Source organism: Hakea prostrata, chromosome 2, assembly GCF_041222555.1.
Source record: "Hakea prostrata isolate BN-2017 chromosome 2, UWA_Hpros_2, whole genome shotgun sequence".
In the NCBI taxonomy this organism is placed as follows: domain Eukaryota; kingdom Viridiplantae; phylum Streptophyta; class Magnoliopsida; order Proteales; family Proteaceae; genus Hakea; species Hakea prostrata.
Window position 1 is genome coordinate 53,088,566 of NC_142601.1, and position 22,365 is coordinate 53,110,930.

At 39.5% G+C, this 22,365-nt stretch overlaps 1 protein-coding gene across 2 annotated transcripts; it reads left to right on the forward strand.

Moving 5' to 3' along the window:
• Positions 1-1,248: 1,248 nt before the first annotated feature.
• Positions 1,249-13,441, forward strand: STL2P (SEC12P-like 2 protein). Of its 2 annotated transcripts, XR_016171675.1 has the most exons (11): positions 1,249-1,666; positions 3,458-3,552; positions 3,847-3,997; positions 9,405-9,496; positions 9,617-9,716; positions 10,091-10,166; positions 10,238-10,358; positions 11,188-11,304; positions 11,415-11,485; positions 12,550-12,766; positions 12,861-13,441. XR_016171675.1 is itself a non-coding variant. In XM_089145046.1 (10 exons), the coding sequence occupies exons 1-10, from the start codon at positions 1,367-1,369 to the stop codon at positions 12,636-12,638; spliced, it is 1,212 nt and encodes a 403-aa protein (XP_089001172.1). In that variant the 5' UTR covers positions 1,249-1,366; the 3' UTR covers positions 12,639-12,843. The 2 variants fall into 2 exon arrangements, 1 of the variants encoding a protein (XP_089001172.1); XM_089145046.1 differs by lacking the exon at positions 12,861-13,441 and having other exon boundaries at positions 12,550-12,843.
• Positions 13,442-22,365: the final 8,924 nt, after the last annotated feature.

Here is a 22,365-nt window from a genome sequence, read left to right on the forward strand (position 1 = left end):
GTAATTTATCAAAAAAAGGGAAAATTTTAACATTGGGCCACGCATCATTCATTATCATAGAATTGGGTTTGTGAGCTTCCTCCAAATTGTTGTTAAAAGTCCATAAGGCTTGAGGCCCAGAGGAGGAATTGCCACTTTAAAAATTGTTTTTGTTTCTTGGGCCCATTAACAAATCTCCCCCCCACCTGTGGTGTACCATATACATGAGAATACTTATGGCTGAACTCCAAAATGTAAGGGTGTCAATACAGTACGGTACCACATTTCAAACCATCCAACCATAACTGTACCATACCATATAAATTCGGTACGGTATGAAAACGGTATTTTAAAAACGGTTCGGTACGATTTCGGTATGAAATTGGTACGACAAAAACGGAACGGTTCGGTATATGGTACGGTATGAATTCAGTATAAAATCATATAACTTTGCCAGTGAACCTTAATTTAGAAGGGCACTCCAATATATGAGAAAGAAAAGAGATTGAATATTAAACCAAATAACAGGCAGGGGAAACATACCGTTAAGATAGCCTGAATGACATGGACGAGACAAAAAATGAAGACAACATTACCTATTATGGAATTCAAACTTGCCTACATGTTTGTCTGTTCTTTCCTATACAAGACAACATTTTTTAGGCTTCCAATATAACGAAACACCCATGTAAATTTCATACTTGAAATGCTTGAAAAATTACAAATACAAATGAAACGCTATGCTTTCTTGGCTTTTGCTACTAGGAGGTTAATGGTTATTAGGCAAGTAGACAACTTGTTTGGTAGGGAAACAAATAATAGAAATACAATCCCAAATTAGCATAAGTTGTTTAGAGACTAATTGGTTAAGATCTACAAAAATGGAATAACCATCTATTACAACTATAGTCCTTTAGCACCTTGGTTATTCACCTATTAGGGTTTAAAGACTAAACTAAAATTACAAAACTAACCTTAAAATCGGTATTCGGTACCGTATACGGTATGTATGGTAAATTGTCTGAAACCAAAACCGTACCGTACCAAATTCCCAAAAATGATTTCTGTACATACCATACTGAATTTGAACCGGTATGGTACGGTGCGGTTTTAAATGGTATGGTACGGTATGGTTAAACGGTTTCGATACCGTATCCACCTTTATCAAAATGCCCAGCTTGCTGGAGCCCACATAGAAACCCTTGCAAGTTGGGGTTTTTTTAATCTCGGTCTTACATTTTGCATCTTCCACATGTCATCTTCCAGTGCTGCACTGCAATCAACGGCAAAATAGATGTGCCCAGTAGACATTTTTATCCCTGGTGTTAGCGTTTGAATCATTTCGAGCGTTTGAATCCAAATCGCGCAGAGAGCAACCGGAGAAAGAATGGTGAGGGGAAGGGATCCAGATCCCCCATGTTTCCGGAAGTATGGGCTGCCTTTCTACACGGCTTCCTGGGTTCCATCGAAGAAGATCCTTGCTCAGAAACTGAAGCAAAAGCAAGAAAAGAATGAAAGTGAGGAGATCGCCACTGATGATGGATCCGCGTCGCCTTCAGATACTACTACAGCCAATAAGAGTTACTTGGCGCTTGCAGGTGGCGGTGGAGAAGGCCGAAGTGGAATACCCAATGCAATTCTACTCGCAGAATTTGATTTCGAATCTAATTCTCTCTCCGAACAGCCGGTGAGGAGTGATTTTTATTTTCAGACTTTAGTTTGATTTTCTTGTTTATACCGAAACAAATCATTCTTTTTTTTTGGGAGATTAAATTCGATGTTTGCTAATGATATAATTAATTTCTTGTTAGTAAAATGTAAATTTCCCTGAATCATTTCTTTTGGTTGCATTGATGGATATTTATTGGATTTCATCATATTTCCAGTCTCAACTGTCTTAGAGTTCGTTTTGATGCTCCCAGTGTAATAGAAGGGTGAGTTTGGCAAACTTATCACTTAACCCGTGCACTGGTTTTGATCTGAGCTTTCCAATTCTCACTGTTTTAAAGTTATTCTTTCTCCGTCTATTCATCAGTGGCGAACTTGCGTTTTCCAACTGTCGATTCATCAGAGCATCCCTGCTGAGTGATTGCTTCTTACCTTATTTTGTTGCATCAATTTATTTGATTTTGCATATCCACTGCTTCTCGGTGGCATTGCTCTGGAGAGTTTCCCCAACAGAACTATTTACATGAGTCCTTCCTTCTGTGGGTACCCCCACCAAAAAAAGAAAAAAAGAAAAAAAAAAGAAGTTTCAAACCAATTGTGTCCAGTTAGGCTATTTGTCCCTCTATTGCTTTTCACTGCTTTTATTTTATTTTATTTATTTTTTTTTAATGTTTATTCCATAGTTGATATGGCAGTGAAAGGGTGCCAGGATGACCAAGGTGCTATTATTTTTTTATTATCAGTCCCTTTTGACATTATTTAATATGCCAACTATATACCTTATGTCATAAGAAATTAGCATTGAGCCTTGTCAAGTCGTCGGGAACCAGGAGATATTAGGCAACTACATCCAATTAAGAGAACTTTGGAATAGGTGGAGAAGGAACTCACAGACATTTGGTTTATACTGTTCTTGGAAATGATCACTGTTCTAGTATACCAAGTCTCACATTTGGTTTGTAGTGTTCTTGGAAAATATGGTTTTATTTACAAGTAATTGATTACCTTGATTTAGAAAAATGTTCTTGTTCTCTAATAACGGCGACTGGTCAATTGATTTTATTTCTACATGAGTCTTTTTGCATTAGGTAGAGCATAAAACCTCCCTTGCAACAAATCCAAGATTAAATGCAATTTATATTGATGGAGTTATGTTCCACTCAAACCTTATTTGGTCTGTGCAAATGTTGTTTAAAATTGTCCCAAATGAAAGTAAATTTCACATTAAAACAAAGATAATTGTGTCATTCTTTTGGTTTTTAATGATGTTTGATATGTTAAAGTCTATAAAATTTTTAGGTTTGAGAAAAACTACCACATTTGATTGTTAAAAATTTCTACTATCACCAACTATCCTGTCTTTGTCCTTCAATGCACCGTTACCTGGGGAGGGGGGTGGTTTGACATTTTATCCTTTTTGTGATTTTTATTGTTTAACTACTTATGTTGGAGTCAAAGAGGAGTTTATTTCCTTATTTATGAATAATATCCTAAGTACATCAAAAAATTCCTAATACTTCAATCCTAGAATGTTGTTTGCATAATTAAGGGCCAGACCTAGTTTGTACCAATAAAACCAGTACCTTGCACTAAGGCAACAGTAGCCTAGACTCCAAAGAAACTTTTAACTGTTATGCAAACAACATACAGAATGCAAACAACACCAGTTATGCAAAGGAACTCCTTGAAAGTAACTTTTAACTGTTAAAAGTGTGAAAATCCATCCTTAGTTCATTGAAGGGTGTACATTGTCATGACAAATGGGTAAGCTTGGACGCAATGCTGATTAGAATCTACATTTTCATCACAGGTGGCTAGGCTTGGGACTGAAGCTGATTTACCATACAGAATGGCTGTCCACCCAGGTGGAGAAGGCATTATTTGTTCATTACCTAGAAGTTGCAGGTGCTTTATTCTTCCTATCCTTTGACAAGAAGTTCTCTTTTTCTTTTTTAATTAATTTTAGTTGTACTTAATTTCTGTCCTTGTTATAAAGGTTATTATTTAGCACTTAAATTTGTGGATTTCCATGATCTCTATGGAAATAATAGCTTTTAGGGTGAAGTCAGGGTCTCACAGATCTTTTATTTTCAATGTTTCTGGGACCCCTGAAATTTGAAAATACTTAAATCTGATCTTTGCACTCATGATTTTATGAACTATGATGATTGGTTTCTGATAGCTCAAATTTTCATATAGATGGTTTGAGTGGGACATTCTAGAGAATGAAGGAACTTGTAAATTGGATCTGATACACTCTGAGAGAGTGCTGATACAGTTGGAAGACGTTGGTCAACAGTTAGCAGTGGCCTTTAACAGTGAAGGTTCCTTACTTGCTGTTGGTGGTGAGGTATAGATTATCTGTCTTTCCCTTTCTAATTGGATATGCATATTTCAAAGATGATCCATGCATTTCCTTTTATAGTTGGATGTGCATATGGGGATAAATGATTTGAAATGGCTTTATGATATAATGAGGAGGTGCTTGGTGCCCAGATAATTTATTTGTTTTCGTTTTGCCATCTATAATTAGAACAAAGAAAAGAAAAAAGAAGAAAAGAGAGAAAAGAGAGCTGGATCTGCTGTGGAGCTCACACAGAATTTGTAGAGTCTCCAGTCCCAATGTCTTATTTATATTAGAGGAATACAATAAAAAAACAGATTAGTAGGAGGACTCTTTAGTCCTAATCAAATACAACAATCCACTTGTAGAGTTGTCGTCTTATTGAGATTTAATGCCTCACACTAACTCTCAATGGGACTGGAAGTGCTGTTTACCCTTTTACTAAACACTTCTTTTCCTAATAAACTGCACGTGACTTCTTGCTCTTCAAAATTAGATAGTTTTGTTATACTCCTTTTAGAAAAGATGGTTTGGGAAGCTGAGCATTTGATTGGTTTAAAAGAAGGTATTCTTACGTCCCTCATGAATTAAGTTCCTTTTATGATTTGGTTTTGTCCCAGTATAGATCCAAATAGAATTAAAAAGATGTTTCATTTGGAGTTTTGTAATATACTTTTTATGGGAGATTTAGTTCAGTTCGTATTCTTTGTATCATGTTCACTTTCTATAACTCATTAATCAAAAGGTATAATGCTTAGCGCTCATTTTATCTAGTTTATTTATTTCATGCTATTGTTGAAGTATAAGATTAGCATGTTGTATTGTTCTTTTAGTTTTATATATAAGGATGTCAATGATAAGCATGTGCTTTATGTATCCTTTTTCCTGCACTGCATGGAGGTATCCTGAACTATTACGGATTCATTAACACTGGAACCAACTTTTTGTAGTTAATTTGTAACTCAGTAATCTATAAATGTACTCCTGTGTATTGCTATTTATTTGGTACTCACCAGTCACCACATACTCTGTACAGGTGTGTTACTTTGAATACATCTTGTTTTCCTCCAATACATTTCAGTCCTCACTGCAGGAGACCAATCCTCTTTAGCTGCTGGATTTGTAGCTGCTAATGCAGTTCTAAATTGTTAGGAGATCAACTAAGAGCCAGTTAATCTTAATGAACCAGTCAAATCAGGTAGGTCTGTGTGTGGGGTCCTGTACAGGTTAGGATAGGGCCAAAGTTAAGGTTTGTGCTACGGTTAGTACTGGTCAGTGATGGGATCTAACAGTGAAGGTTAGGGGTCTTGTGGATGAGGATTGTATGCTGAATTTGAAATTCCAGAAAATTACTGACTTGTCTCTGGTTTTCAAAAGAGAGAAAACTGGGGCTTTAGGAGTTTAGAGTTGGAAATCATGGGCTGGGGTTTCAATTGAGTTTTAGTTGAGTACTTGGGTAGATAGGGCTGTTCAAAAAATTGGACAAACTTGATGCTTGGCCTGTGAGATTCGAAAATTAGGTCTTCCCAGCTAAAACTATTAACATGAAATTCTAGGGTTTCAGCTGGTCACATAATGACCAGATTTGAATGGGTTTGTTAGGAGGTTATGATCCAATTATCAAAGGTTCTAATGGTTAGATGCAAAGTGATTGAAAAGTTACCAAATAGAAACCTAGTGTTTCGATAGATTTATGGGGAGCAGCTAGGATCGAATGTAGGGGATGATGTATGGGAGCATTGGGTAGATTTTCGATGATTCCAATGGCGAAATAGGACTGTGGGTGGACTTTTCAAATGCTGTTCACAAAATTGGAAATGGGAACACGGTTTCTCTTTCATTTTTTTTTGCCGGGGGTGGGGGGTGGGGGCAGCATTGGGGAATAGGGGGTCAATACTTGAACAATGGATCTATGATGGCTGCTGGGCTGATGCTTGCATTCAAATCTGTTCTTGAACTGTGAGTGGTGTTTTTCAAATTCATGAAGAGGAAAACTTGGACGTCCCATGCTTTTCACCCTCAAGCAGTTGCCACTCCAACAAATTCCACTAGCTTGGACTTAATCACTGAGCAAAAACTCTCACTTGCAAAAAGAAGACAATAGCAGCAGCTACCAATTTGCATAAACGATTAAAGTTGAAATCTTGTTATGCTCAATTCTTCATATGATGGACGTATTAAAAGGGGGCATAAGGACAACTTTGCAAGTCCTATTGAACATTGGGTTCAGGAATTAAAAAAGAACTAAAACACAGCTACTCAGAGAAATTGTCTGTGCTGTTGGAATTACAATTACTGCTGAAAGTTACTTTAACTCAAATTAAATCAGAAAAGATCATGGTTGAATGAAGTTAACCCAAAAGCTCCCCTCCACCCCCAATCTACTAGGGGGGAAAAAAGAAGGAAAAACACACACACACAGAGACACGAAAAAACATAGGCGCCCTCCTAAGCATAGAATCATACTTATCATATGTACCCTACTTTAGTCCCTTAAAAGTTGCCTATTACATAGGAAGCCCATGGGGTCTAGGGCACAACACCTATACAACCCAACGTTAGGTTTATTCCTAGGAAAAGTAGCCTAATTTGGTGATGGATCTGCATCAGAGATAGATTTCAAGTTTCTATCTTCTCTTTCTGGGGGGAGGTAGGGGTGGGCGATGGTGTTGTGTATTCTACAATATTGGAGTTCTATCATCTAAATAAAGATCTTTTTTTGGACTTCCATACCAAAAATTCAGGAGCTTAGTTAAGGATTCTTCTGTAAGTAACAATTAGAAGAGCCAATAGATTGGAAACTATTTCAATATGACATAAGTATAGCAAATTATTGTTCCAATCTTGAGAGTGAATTGCCATCCCAAAGTTGCAGGAGGAAAAATACGAATCCCAATACAAAAATCTTGTCAGTGATTTTTTTTTTGGATGAATAAGTAATTGTATTAAAGCAAAGAGAAAAAACAAAGGAGAATGGAACATAAGGGGTGGGGGGAGCAACACTCAAGAGGGAGAAATAAAAGTGGAACTGAGACCCTAGGTGCTAACAACTAACCTATTCCTGGGTTGTCATCTAGAAGACACATCAAAATAGATGGCTTTCTAAATCAAGTCTAGGGATTGAGATTGGAAGTTTATCTCCTAAGGTTGCGCCCCCACCAAATGTGGTGGATGGTGGCACTAAAGACTAGCTTGCCTAGATGGTCCCAAATGGAATGCCCGGCAAAATTCCATAGGATCCAAGTCCAATCATGAACAAACCCCTAGGAGATCGTCTCGAACGGGGCCAAATGGAAGCAAGTGCTCTTACCCAATGGGGCCGGGAAAAAGGGGAGGAGAACAAAAGGTGGTCAATGTCCTTTGAACCATTCCAACAAAGGTTATAGTTAGGGTTAGCAGGGATGGGGCGGCTAATGAGGAAGGATTGGGTTGGAAGGGCATGGTTGAGAGCTCTCTAAAGGGTGACGGGGAATCTTGCCTTTGAACCAGACTAAGGGGGACCAGGGGACATAAGGGTTTGGGTTGCGGAGGAGGTTCTAGGTGGAGGAAGTGGTAAAGGATTTGGATGGTGAAGGGTTCCAAATGGTGGTATCTCCAGACAAGTTAAGGATAGGGGGGAGGGCATTCCAGACTTGTGTGAGACTGGGGTGGGGGAGAGGGGACCAAGACCCATTAATGATGAAGGTATCAAGGATGATAGTCTTGGGGATGCGGGTTTCATAAACCGTACAAGGGCCAAGAAGGGTGTTAAGAACGCCCAATGGATGTTAGGGGTCTATCTAGAAAAGAGTGGAGGAGTCATGAGAAATTTGGATAGAGATTGCAAAGAGGGCTCTAAGGTGAAGGAGCAAGGGGCACGCAGCAATCCAGAAGGAGTCCTACTTGAGGATGTAAGAATAGATCCAAGAAACCCAAATAGAGTCATGCTTAGACGCATTCTTCCAATTGAGCTTAAGGAGGCATGCCATGTTAACGTCAAGGATACAATGTATTCCCTGGCCTCTCTCAGAGTTGGGACGACAAGTTGCGACCCAAGAGATGGGATGAAGGAATCAGGAGGATTCTTGGCATTTCCAGAGCAAAGCACAGAAGATGGATTCCATAGACAGAATAATGGATTTGGGAATAGAGAAAATACCGCTCCAATAAAGATATGAAGATGGGAGGACGGATTGGATGAGCAACACTCTACCAACAAAGGATAGGAGTTTTCCCTTCAAGACTTGGAGTTTTCCTAATATGGTCGAGCATAGGGGAGCTGTAAGAGAGAGAGGAGCGGATGGGGTCCGAGACTTCGGAGAGAAAGAGAGTAGATTTATTAAGATTGACACGGACGCCGGAGAGGGCTTTGAAGGAGGAGAGAGAGGAGAGGATGGTAGAGAGGGATTGGTGGTTTGCTTTGGAGAAGATCATGAGATCGTTCGCAAAAGTGAGGTGGGTAAGATTTGAGGATCTACACTTAGGGATAGGAGAGATTAGATGCTGATCCGTTTTGGATTGGAGAATACAGGGAAGGACCTTGAGAGCCAGAGTGAACAAGTAGGGGAGAGGGGGCATCCTTGATGGATTCCCACTCGAGAGGGGAAATACCTAGCAGGAGAGCCATTGGTGATGATGGAGAAGTGGGAGGTGGAGATACAAATCTCAATCCAGTGGACAAAGGTGGGGAGGGAAACCCATGGCCGAGAGAACCTCACTAATGAAGTCCCAACGGATAGAATCAAAGGCTTTATGAAGGTCCACTTTCAAGAGGGCGGCCGAGGAGTGGGATGATCTATCAAAGCCTCGAACGATTTTCGCACAAAGGAGGATATTATCTGAGATGCTTCGGCCCAAAATGAAGGTAGATTGGTTAGAGTTTACAAGCAAGGGAATGACCTTCTTAATTCGATTGGCAAGGATTTTAGAGATGAATTTATAAAGGACATTGCAAAGGGAGATAGGGTGAAAGTCAGAAAGAGACGAGGCCCCAGGCTTCTTGGGGATGAGGCAGAGGAATGTTTGGTTGATGGAGGAAAGCTGGGATGGATTGAGGAAAAAACTACGAATGGCATGAACCTCTGTCTGTGAATTGTATGCATAGAATTGAAATCTTTCTTAATTTTTATGTCTAATAGAAACTTCATTCATTTCTGACAAGTTAGAACTCAAATCTACTGGGGGTTGATTGAGCTTTATCTACCTGAACCTAGTTTGAGTGTTTGGGTTCTGGATCAAATGTTCTATTGTGATACAAATATCAAAGTCAAGTAAGGTGGAGTGCAGATCTGGATCTAGATCCAGGTGGATGGAGCTGGCCAGTTATGGTCTTCATTGACATTCTTTGTGATTAAGATGTGAAAAAACTACTAAGCAATTTGATAAATTTTGTCACAAAATATCATATTATATAATGGCCTTTGGTGCAGTGCAGGAGGGATGTTTGAGGGTCTTCAAGTGGCCTAGTATGGAAGTCATTCTTGAAAATGCTGATGCTTATTCTTCTGTGAAGGATTTGGATTTCAGGTGCATTTGTGTGTTATTGAATTGGATTCTGATTTGATAAGAGCTAGATAATTCAAATTAAGTTCATCCTTTTTTAATTTATGTTAGATTTTCTGACTATTGTGATGTTACAACATGCAGCTCTGATGGGAAGCTTCTTGTCTCCTTGGGCAATGGTGGCCCATGTAGGGTGTGGGATTTAATTTCTCTTACTGTTAAAGCTACATTACCAAAGGAATCGGTGAGAATGCATATTCTAGTCTTCCTTTGTCTCCCTCACATGGCATGTATACCATTGTTGGTGGTGGTGGTGCACTGGTGTTGACCAGGAGCCTGCAATGCTTGGTCAATCAATCAGTTATTTTTTTTTAAATAATTAGAAAAAAAATTCATACTCATTTCCCCCCCCCCCCCCCCCGGTTTCATAAGAATTCGCATATCAAATTGTTAGAATCCTCTAGGTGGATCAAAGCCTTGACCTCGGAGTCAATCTGTGCATCTGAGACATGTTAAACAGTGGGAAGACTTTGTGTCATTCCCCAAATACTGAGATTTCGTGCAGTTATTCTTTATTTGTAGATTTCCAGGCTAACCAAATTTGTTTATAACATGTAGGATGAGGTTTTCGGCTTCTGTAGGTTTTCTCAGACGAGCGATAATAATCAGTTTGTGTATACTGCTGCCATGCGAGGTGAATTTTGAGTATTGAGAGTTACTCTTTTCTCTTAACCATTTTAATTTCACAGTTTTTAAATATCGTAGATCGGGGAGGAAGCATTATATCTTGGGATACCCGCTCATGGCAGAGAGTCCACTCAAAGCAAATAGTCCGTGATCCTATTTGTGCATTTGATGTTTCTTCTGATGGAAGACTCCTAGCAGTGTAAGAGTTCTGAAACTCAATTCTTAATAGTCTCTTGTTCCTGTGAGTTCATGAATCTCACAATCCCCTACCTTTATGCCATGGAAATTGTTATACATTTCTGTATGCATGTGGTTGTCTTATTTTTTTGGGCCATCAAGGAATATAATCATATAAGTCCATCACCTGTGTTCCTTCTTGGGAATTGGTAGTGTTTCTGTAGTAAGCAAGGTCTTATTAGAAGGATGGAAGATTAAGTGAAAGAGAATATTATTGCTATTAAAGTGAAAGCTGCTGAGGAATTTAGTTTTTCTACTTTCACTTTGTGTGTGATATGTGTCACCTCTGATGCAAATCCTGACTCGTGATTTGTCTCACCTTGATACTCCAAATTGGAGTTTAGCCTTGGAATGGGCACGATAAGTGGTTTTTGTGTCTCTTGATGAATGATGGTAATGAATGCCTCAAATTTACTGTAGTAACATTCTGAATTGATCGCAGTGATCCCCGCTGGTTTTCCCCACCCTCTTCTTGTTCCTGTGTCAGAATACTAAAAGAATTTATGCTTGAACTGCAGTAGCATGATTGGCTTTCAGAATTACTTATCACATAGAACAACGAACTTATTTTGTAAATTCTTCATTGAAATCTTAAGCCCGTTGATGTTTCCATTGATTGCCATGTTCATATTTACATTTCTCTCTCTAGAGTGCCAGCTTCAAGGCCAATATGGGTTTCCTTATGAAGTACTCTTCATGGTTGCTTGGATTGATTTGTGATGATTTTTTCCCCCTTCTTTTTCAAGCAACTAATAACCCTGCTCAATTGCCATGTGATTGTTCAAGAACAGTGGGACAGTTCAAGGGGATGTCTTTATCATAAACTCACCCAATATGAAAGTGCATACAGTGGTTAGGAAAGCACACCTTGGGCTCGTGACAAAATTAATGTTCTCTGAAGATTCCAGGTGTTATCATCATGCTTTGCCTCAATTGCATTTTCATATTCAAATTTTATATTGCAGTTGATTCTTTTGAGGTATTACTGTAACATTGAAGGGCATGGCTTTTTGAACAGGGCTCTGGCCTCAGTATCCATGGACTCAAGTGCAAGGGTGACAGTGATTGGAGACCAAAAGAGGGAAAGTGGTAATGTTTCTTCCGTTGTTCATTTTTTTCATCTGAATTCAATTGATGTTACCTATATGATCACTGAAATCAGCTAGATGCTGAGTATATATATGGCACTTAGATTGGAATCTTCTTCTTCTTGTTTTTTTTTGCTTGTTGGGGGGGGGGGGGGGGGGTGGGGGGATGTTGGTTATACTCAATACAACACAGGCTGAATATTTGGTCTTAGTCTTTTAGCAGCCATACAGTGATACAGCACATTCTAACTTCTGTGTGGATAATTTTCCAATTCCAAATACAGTATTGGTGGATTCTTCCCAACTGCTTGGGGCATCCTTGAGTGAAAATGGTAGATTTCAGGCCTTTTGTTAACCATCTGTTAAGGACTGATGTGACAAAAGTTTTTGAATCAGGACGGTAGCCTTTGAATAAAATCAATGAGGTTGGAATCTTGATCTAATCATCTAAAGCATCAAAATTGGATTCCTTTCCCCATTATTTTGTATCTTTATGATTGCTGTTGAACCAGTATGCAGGGAGTATCCTAGGAAGACAACATGTATGTCAATCTCCAAATTCTTTGAAAAGATAAGGTTTTCAGAAATAGAAGCCAAGGTTTCCGATCCCAAGGGTGCATGGTCTAAATGTGATCAGAGTCAGATGGATACCCGGGGAGGATGGTAAAATTGAAAACTTTTTACCTGGGATTTATGTGAGAACAAATTCGGCTTTTTTCGGGATTCTTTTTTTCATTACCCAGTCTATACGGGCGATGCTCTAGGGCTGCAGTTAAGGCTGTAGAGCCTTAGCTTGCCTATGTTGGGGGGACCTCGTTATTAGCTTACACCTGAAGAAAGCATGGTGAGACAAACAGGAAGGCTAATCTATGCCCTTCAAGGAATTCTTTTTATGTCTGTTCTATAACCGTAGACCACACTCTATGAAATTGTATACGGCACACAAGTTAAAACAGTTGAAGAGATTGTACTTACCTGAATTGGTCCTGGTTTTATTGTGTACTAGTTTTTTTGTGTGGGTGAACTATTGTTTGTACTAATGAGGTCACCTTTTTCTTTTGGCAGGAGTGAGTATGTGGATCATCATTTTCATTGTTTTACTTGCAATTCTGTTGTATTTCTTGAAGACCAATGGAGTCCTTCCGTACCTGTAAATCAGTATCTACAAACCAAAGAAAAGAAACCATCATATGTGGACAGTTTTGCAGTTCTTTTGGACAAAACTTAGAACATACAAATATTTTGTTCAGAAATTGGTCGCCTGAAAATGTTATCATGGAAGGTGAATGTATTTGGATTGGTCTCTCTGCGAATTGTCTTTTTGTTTTTTGATTTTTTGGGGTGAATAATTGTTTGAAATTCCGTTTCTTTTTCAGATAGATTAAAGCTACATCCACTAGCCCTATGGTCTAACACTGATGCGATCTGGCATTACAAAATTTTCCCAAAGTGCAAATTTCCTTCCAAGCTAAGCTATGTGTTGCTTGGTTCGCTGATTCGTGAACAGACTTTACAGTTCACATCTGGAAAAACTAACGATTTCATGGTTGATTCCTAGCACAAGGGAGAATAATCCCCAAGGCCAAGGATGCCTTCCTTTAACGTGCTCCTACTTACCATCGCCTGTGCATCAGTTTTACCCAGGACTGCTGTGTTTGTTTCTGTTTCATCCACCAAGTTTTCCAGTACCGTCAAGTGTCAATTTTAGTCCATCAAGGTGGCTGCGAGCAATCTGACACAAGTTGATTCACTCCCAAGTCCTTGAGATTTCTCGATTATTGGAATTGTAGGATTTTACATTGCAAACCTAGAAACTAGACGGGAGCAAAAAGTAATTCGGAAAGTTGGAAACATTCATGCCTTGGAATGTCTCATATTTTCTCAAGCTCCAAGCATGACACTTAGCTTCTCGTATCCCTAAATCCACCTTGTTTTCCAACTTCATCCCAGGGTCTTCCTAGGTCCCTCCCTCACCATCTATTTTGAACCTCACTCAAGAGAATCGGGATCATCTCCCCGTCGCTACAGCTTCCCAACAACAAAAATCAGTGGGTCCCACAGGTAAAAAAATAAGTTTTTTTTCCAAAATTTTTTTCACCGGTGGGACCCACTGGCTTTTGTGGTTGGGAAGCCGTCGAGTGCTCCCACGACGGGGAGCTGATCCCGACTCCACTCAAGACTAGTCCAATCTACCCCACCCTCCCCTCCATTCCCTCTCTGAGGCTGCACTATGTGGCTTGTTCCCCTATTGGTTCCTACATCCTCTACTTGGAACCTTGCCCGTTTCCCCCCATCCCATGTCACATGACACCCTTTGCTTTGGTTCAAGGGTCACATCCTAGCCATTCAAGTATTCTTTTTGCCTTCCCACCTACTCTTTCTTTATCTACTAGTAACTCTCAGCTACCCCTAGTAAACCAACACCTTTTCTTTTCTTGTCCATTTCTCCAATTCTATCCCTCCAATTGTAATGGGTTTGTTTACAATGTATAATGGCTTAATCATATTCAAATCCATTGTCAATAAATAAAAAATGAGTCTTAGTGTGTTAAATTATTAAATTAGCATTTAATTAAGAAGTGATAAAAATTAAGGTGAGGGTCAAGGTAAATAAGGGCCAACCCCACCCTAGAGTTAAGTAGGGCCAACCTGACCCTATCTAACCATATCAAAGTTAATCAGGGCGCGTCAGGCTTAGAGAAACCCTAATAGGGTCAAGTTTGGATTGGAAATTTTTAAACCTCAACAAGGTTGGGTAGGGTTTGGATTTCAATTTCAGGCACTAGGGAGGAGTTAGGGTTGAAGGCTGGCTCCACCCAACCCAGACCGTTGACACTTTTATTATAATAGATATGTAATGTTTTCATTTTCCTTTTAATTATTAAAAATAAAGAAAGATCATATTAGAACAGCCACATCGTGAAAATAATGAGCAGAATTACAATGCCCAAGCGTGACATACATCTTTGTAGAGTATTGTTTCCAAATATTTCCCCAGCTAAGAGTAGATTATTAATTTGGAACTCCAAATTAGAAATAAGTTTCAATCTCAATCATAGGATTCACCAAGTGTGATTGCTTCTTTTTTTTTGGGAATTAAGAATTCATTACCAAGAATGTACAAAAGGGGAAAGAAGGGGGGAGTCAGTAGCACAAGGGACCCATGCAGTCAATTCGGACCAAGGGACAAACAAGGAGAAAGGGGGAACTATAACCGACTAGGCGGCAAAAGAGGAGAACCAAGATCCCAAGTAACAACAATCAATCTGTCCTTTAGGGTATCAAGGACAAGGGAAGGGGGGGGGGGGGAGCATTTGGAGCCTTGTGGAGACAACAAAGCAGATAGCTTTCCAAATCGAGCCAATAGATCTAAATTTGGACGTCCATGTCCATCTTCCAAGGTTCTTTTCCCACATAAGTGAGAGACCATAGCACCAAAGACCGACTTATTTGTCAAATTACATATAGTGGCACCAGAAAAAGATCTCAAAAACCAGGATCAATCCTTTCACACCCCACCCAACGGTATCGGACCTGCCTAGAGCCCTAACAACTCGTGGGTGTGATCCACAACTATAAGATCCTTAGTCATACTTTTTTTTTGATACTGAAAGAAAACTTAGTATTAAATAAGAGAACAAGTACATAGACTAGTAGCATCTATGACTTCTATTCTCATTAGTCATACTATTAGTAGTAAATAAGACATACAAATCCATAATCAAGTGCAAAGAGAAAAAATCAATACTTAATTAAAGAAATAAAGTTTCAAAATCCAAGAATGAATCAAATGAGAATGTATTAGAAATGTGTCTCATCAAGTTTTGTTATTGTCTTTCAACAGTTTAGGGTATTCTATCTCAAGTTTCTTAATGAAAAGAGTTATGAGACCCTCCTTCATTGCCCTATCCATGCGGAGGACAACTGAGACTCTCTTCCAATCAATGGGTGCCATAAGTGCACTCCATGCACCTGCAGGAAGCTTCGTGTTCAATATGACTAAGTACCATTGGCGTCTCCAGTATCTCTTTAGAGGTATTCTCCCATGCATAGGGAACTCCTCCTAGTTCTGCAAAGACATCTGAAGGGAACACAGGAAATCCACAAGGATGAGTTTAAAGAACTCATTAAGACAACAATTCCATACATATACATATACCATGATCACATATTAAGCAAGAAATCGAAAAGATGAAATGCTAAATTATGAATGCATCTATGAATCTAACTATGTAAGTCTCTATCTATCTAGGCTGACATGATTTAAAATATAACACCAGCCCTTCTCTGTATGGAATTGTTGTCTTAACTATGTAAATCTCTTCACGACACTCAACTCGTCTTTTGGACGCTCATGAGCCCAACTCTAACATATGCAACCCTATAATTTGTATGATAAACAGTGGGCCATTGTGTCTCCTCACGGACTGATTACTTATGTTGGACGCCCACATGACCACGTCATTGCTAACACAAGTCACTTGGTTTCAATACCCCTACCGAAAGAGTAGCATTGTGTAAGGTAACCTAACCATGCATCTAGACCTCCTAATCATGAAGGAAACGAATATGATAATGTTGGGGGCATCAAGAGGCAGTGTCCCATACCACAACCCTTGATATCCCAAGCTAGGAGTACCAAGCCAGGTAATCCCCAATTCATAGTCACATCACCCAACATCATTCCACAAAAGAAGTAAAGAACACTAATCATTAATCACAATTTATAATCATTAAGTAACAAAGCAAAACAATAATTACAACACAATATAAAGTCACTAACAGGCTTGGAACAAATATCAAATCATCATAATAAGCAATTCAGTTACATATGCAATTGTGTCCATACTTGACTTAGCGAAAAAAGTATTGAATAACGTGCTAAATCCCCTATGATCCTAACCCGAAAACCCATATTATAGGTCTGAGAACCCGAAGTGCGAGTAGAAGACAACTATGTGCCATTCCAGATAGAGAAAATTGGATTGGAACCTAAACCAATGGAAGTGGATGGTGAAGATAATGAAGCTGGAGAATTCTTGAAGTTTAGAAGAATATCTTACTCAGACGCTAACGGATATGGAAGGTGGATTAAGAGTTCAATGGTGGCACGTTTGGAAGGTCCCAGATTCCAGGTAAGAACCCCCCCCCCTAAGTGTGGTTTAAATGTTGGAGTAAAGCCAAGGGAAGAACCACCCCTGAAACCTCTCCTGAATTAATTTCAAGGGTATGGGTCAGTTGGGGTATTGGTCCCCCTAAGTTTTGATAGTGTTAATCTTGCTTTTGCTTATTTTTTTGAGATCCTTGTTTTCTTTTAATATTTATTCCTTTAATATTAAACATTTGAGTTATCCTCGCTCATGATTATGTTATCAAGTGGAATGGTGTGTGATGTGATTGAAACCAGATCTTGTGACTATGGTTCACTCCCTTGGATATTCGGGTAAATGGACACCCTCTGGGTGGATGTGACAAATAATGTGAAATTCAATAGATTAAGAGAGTGGTTAAACTTACTTCTAGTTAGGATCCGAAAGTCAAAGAAAACTCAAAAGATTCTTCGTGAAAAGAGGCTTTCTTTCACCAATCATGTGTTCTTTGACTCTTCATAGTCCACACAGCCTTTAGGAATAAAATAATATGAAATTAAGTCGTGGAAGATTTTAAATAAGGTGTCAAGGGCAAATTAGGGTTTTTCAGCGAAATTTTCCAATCAACCACCAAGGGTGGCAATTGCTTGGCCAATCGACCACCTTAAGCAACCGCCCCTAGTATTGAAAATAGGCATTCTACACTTTCGGTTGGTCCCTAGCTTTGCTACAACCTTAACCAATATGTGGAGGGTTCTTACCTCGCTTATGGACATCTTCCAACTCAACATTTCTTGCACTGGATATCCACCTACCCAAACCATCCGGGTTTCGACTGGATCTTCTTCTGGTTCCCAATAAGGCATGTTCCTCACCAACAATATCCGGATCCATAGGCTCTGAGGCAGAATCTTGGGCTTAAATCCGGATGGTCCATAGCTTCTTTCGGCAAGAGCTTGGGTACTTGGACTTGCAATTCGGATTCTAGGTTAAGAATATAAGGGTTATTACAAATCCGTTTGAAATAGAACTCGTCCAAATAGAGACTATGGCTTTCTACCATTTGAGTTAAAGAGCAGACTAAGAAATCTAAGACTTGGAGCCTCTTGAGCTACAGTTGGAAGATGAAATTGAAGAGCGTATACTACGTGGGAATATGGAATTCATAGAAGTATTTAGATATTTGGAGTTAGTGGGATACTCAATTGTTTAAAGTCAACTTAAATATACTTTTTATTTAATTAAACTAACATAGGGTTGGGTATGGCTGAGCGGGGCAGGGCTAAACCCAAACAGACTTGACCATGTCAAGGCTAACTAATTTTAACATAAGCCGACCCTTTGGGTTGAAAAAATTGGGTTGAGATCGGTCTAGGCCCAGTTCGGGCTAATAGGGTTGTTGGGAAGTGTCATGTCAGCATTGCCACATTAGCCTCCATTAGTTTTGATGATAACAAACACGAATTACCAATGTCTATATTAAGTTGTGATTGTCTAGCTCATTACGAAAGCAAGTTGACCAAATCCAACTTATTGGACCAAACTCATCGAATGCTCAAGCCCAAGACAAGATCAAGTAAACTTGGACAAGGAACTAAGGTCAAGATGAACATCAAGGTCAAAGCACAAGAAGATGCGAAAATCAAGTCAAGATCAGGACTTAAATAAATTTAGAACTTAGGACACCTCCACATGCACTTAGGCCTGTAAACGGACCGGATTTAGCTCGGATACACCAGTATCCGAATCCGGCAAAAATTAAGAGAAGGCATCCGAATCCGAATCCGAAACTTTATCGGATATCCGATAATAATTCGATCCGATAAAATATCCGATAATTGTCACTTTTTTTACATTTTTTGTTATAAATTTCTAATTTCCGATTACTGAATACCGCTATCCGAATCCGATAACCGGTATCCGAATCCGATTATCATCTATTTTTAAAGAAAAAATGAAAAATTCCTTACTTTATCCGGAATATTATCCGATCCGATAAGCCATTATCCGAATCCGAATCCGGTTGCTTAGCGGACGGATACAGATATTTTCCGGTAAGAAAATTTTTGGATACGGATACCCTTAAACGAATACGAATGCGAATTCGGAGGCGGATTTCGGCTATCAATTTACAGGTCTATATGCACTCATATGTAATCACACTAAATTATACGCATATCACGTCACTAGACTGACCTAGGACATATCAAAAGAGTTTATGAGGCTTAGGGTTGGCTAGAAATACAAAAAACCCAATCAAGTCTCTATATGCACCTAACTGTGCACTCTGTGCTACAACAAGCTAGACGGACGTCCGTCTAGTTCTGACTTAAGCCCAATCGCTTTTTTTAAAAGGCTATTTTTGAGACAAAGCTCTAGCTGATTTAGATGGACGATCGTCTGGACTGAAAACAGGAAGAAAAATTCTATCCGTTGGGAGGTTGGGCCAAGCAATTAAATGTCATCTTTATAAGCCCAACCAACCCCATTTGAGAGCTTCTACCTTGCCTATTGAGTATTTACTACCTCACAACTCTCAAGCTCTCAAACTGGTGAACAAACATTGATTACTTGGCTTCCAACTTCAATCAACTTTGAAGGACATTCCAAAGTTGTCAAGCAAACTTATTGGAGTAAAGGTTGGAGTGATTGAAGGCCATTGGTACTTCATTAGTGGTGCGTTCCTTCCTTTGAGCATTCATTCATCATTGCATCATACTCACACAAGGGGTAAAGTGTAACACCAAAATAACTCTCCAGATAGGGATGAAACATCATTACCAAAATTATCAAGGAAAAAATCAAGTTTTTATTTTTGCTGATGAATTTTGCTTATGATAATACCTGGTGTTTCACACCATCATTGATAAATTGAGTTTTGAGGGGCTTGGATCTGAAGAAGGCTTAGACCTCTAGTGTTGCTTATCCCCAAATTGATTTAAAGAGGACCCATCTTATTTTCTTTGCTCATTAACTTGTTGTTGGGCAACAAAAGGTTCTACAATAGCAAACAAATCAACAAGCCCTAAATCAAGATTTAACACAGGAGTTGCTAGACATTGAAAAGGATCAAGGGTAGTCTCATTATCAAGTATAATAGGAGAGAAGAGAGAAGGGAGAGCATTTGTGAAATCCCCTAGAATCCTAACCCGATAACCCTTCATTTCAGGTCCAAGAACTTAAATTGCCAATAGAAGACAACTGTGGGCCATCCAAGTTGAGGCCATGGGTTCGGGAGTTAAATCCATGGACACGGATAATAAATGGGATGACCTAGCCACCATAAATAATTTTGGAAGGAGAGAGAAAGCCAACCCGGATAGTTTAGAAAGATGGATTTGGCATGCATGAAAATCAAGGTTAGAAGACCCCAATGCCTAGGTAAATATTACCATTAAGTCAAGCACATTTAGGAGAGTCTCCTAGCCAAAGCCCTACAGAAACCACTTTCGTATGAAGAAGTTATAGGGGTGGTCTCCTGGAGGCTGTTGGTCCAGTTGGTTGATGGCCCCTACCCAGAAAAGTGCAATTTCAAAATTTCGATGTTAGAAACCATATTTTATTGTTCTTTTGTCTCACCAACAAATATTGTATGTTCTTGGAGGCTGAGAGCTTGGGAGAAGAGAAGAGCTTGGGGAGCGAAGGAATCCTTTCAAATCTGGACTTGTCGAAACACGAATCGCAAGGACAAAGGCACAAGGAGGTAAGAAAACCTTCATTTCTCCTTTGCCATCAAATTTGTTGGTATATTTATTATGGGAGATGGCATTGATGGTGGTGGTTGTGGTAGTTTATGAAATCGACTGTTGATTAACGATTATCATCATGTCTCCCAAACCCATTGAATAGTGATTTGTGTTGTTTCCCCATTTGAGTTCGATTTGCCATCTCAGAGACACTTGCAGGAAACTCTTTGTCAACACATTTGGGGATTTATGTTAGGAGACCTTGTTTAATGTTTGGGGAGTGTTTTTGGAGCATTATTATTGTTCTACTGCAGCTCCGAAATCCCCAAAACTTTGGGAGTCTTGAAATGGAGCAAGAGAGGTCCAATTTGTTCGCAGCTCATGGATGGTTGACTAGGGGCGGTCGACCAGCCCTGGTAAGCCCAATCAACCAGCCTTCCTGGGTCCGATCGAGTGACCTTGTCAGATGTCCAGTCTTTGTCCGATTTGGTTCCAAATTATAATTCAAGTGTTCTACATGAGTTTGTTAGGATTTTTTCTGTGTTTCAGCTATGGAAACTCTGCAGCGAAGAAAGAGAAAACAAAAGAAAGAATGAGTATAGCAAGAGATGCTAGTCGAGCAATTATAAAGAATGAGTATAGCAAGAGATGCTAGTCGAGCAATTAAGGCCTGAGTATATAGGTGTTTCAATTTTGTTTCAATTTTCAAATGAAAGGCTTAAATGCTCCGAGATGGACTTCTGAGAATGACAATGAGTGCTACTGAGGAAGATCTTAGAGAGAATCAACATAAAATGAATATAATACTAAAGCACAGTACGCTGGATTGATTACAGGCTTATAGCGACATGATGGTTCTTAATAAAGAATAGTTAGTAACCATTACACAAACAATTTTTAATGCAATGGTCTGTTCTCAAATCGCAATGGATATCTAAGTGTACACAACAACCCATGCTTATACCAAAAAAAAAAGGAAAAAACCACCGATAGTCTACCGTCTAGTGTCTACCTTTAAAATTAAACACTACTTTATTAGAACTTCATAGTCAACCTTTTGGTACGGAAAGCAATGTTAATGCTCTTGCATAGAATCCATACAACTCAAAAAGGTTCCAAGAACAACCTGGATTCGCACGTAGAGGAACCTGAAGCACCAGAGGAGTACAGCACTCATTAGAGTGGTGGCTTTACAACGAATCCGGATCACCTCCCCGTCCGGTCCCCATGGTTTTCCGACCACAAAAACCAACCAGTAGGTCCACTGATGAATTTTTTTAATTTTTTCTAAAAGTATTTTTACCGTAGGCCCCACTGATCTTTGTGGTTAGGAAGCGTCTGGGAGCACTTTGTGCTCTTCGTTGGGGTCGCTGATCCAGACTCCTTTACAACAAATAATGAGATCCACTCAAGCTGGTCAAATCCCTGCAGAGGAACCATTGCTCAGTTCCTCCTTCCGGAATTAAAATGGAAGTTGGGGGACAGTGCTTGAGTCTACTGTCAAGCTAATTATTTTGGTCGGTTGGATCGAAATCTTGGTCGGGATTTTGATCTTGACCATTGAAATTCAACGGTAAAATCTCACTTGGTCGTCATGCACATTCAATGCGCATGACTCAAGCAATTTCAAAGTTCTGGTACCCCATGTCTAGGAATATTATTAAAATACCCCTAACCCTATCAATACGTGTCAACCTACATGCTTAGGTAGCAAAAGAGAAGCAAGGGAGAGTCCGGATCAGCTACAGGGGGACCCAGGGGTTGGGTGATGGGAGGGTTCTTTTATTTTTTTACCTATGGGTCCCACCGAATATGTGGTGGTAAACCCGTCCCCGTCAGGGGTGATGATCCGGATTCAGCAAGGGATGGTAACGCCAAGACGCAAGCAAGAGGAAAATAATAATGAGACACGGTACCAAGCGTGCAAGAAGAGAGAGAGAGAGAGAGAGAGAGAGAGAGAGAGAGAGAGAGAGAGAGAGAGAGAGAGAGAGAGAGAGAGAGAGAGAAGCAATAGGTTCCAAACAAACCATCTTATGCCTTTCTAGAAATCTTAAAGTTTTTTAGCAAAAAATTCCTAACCCTATTAAGGTGTTAAATAGCCTGAA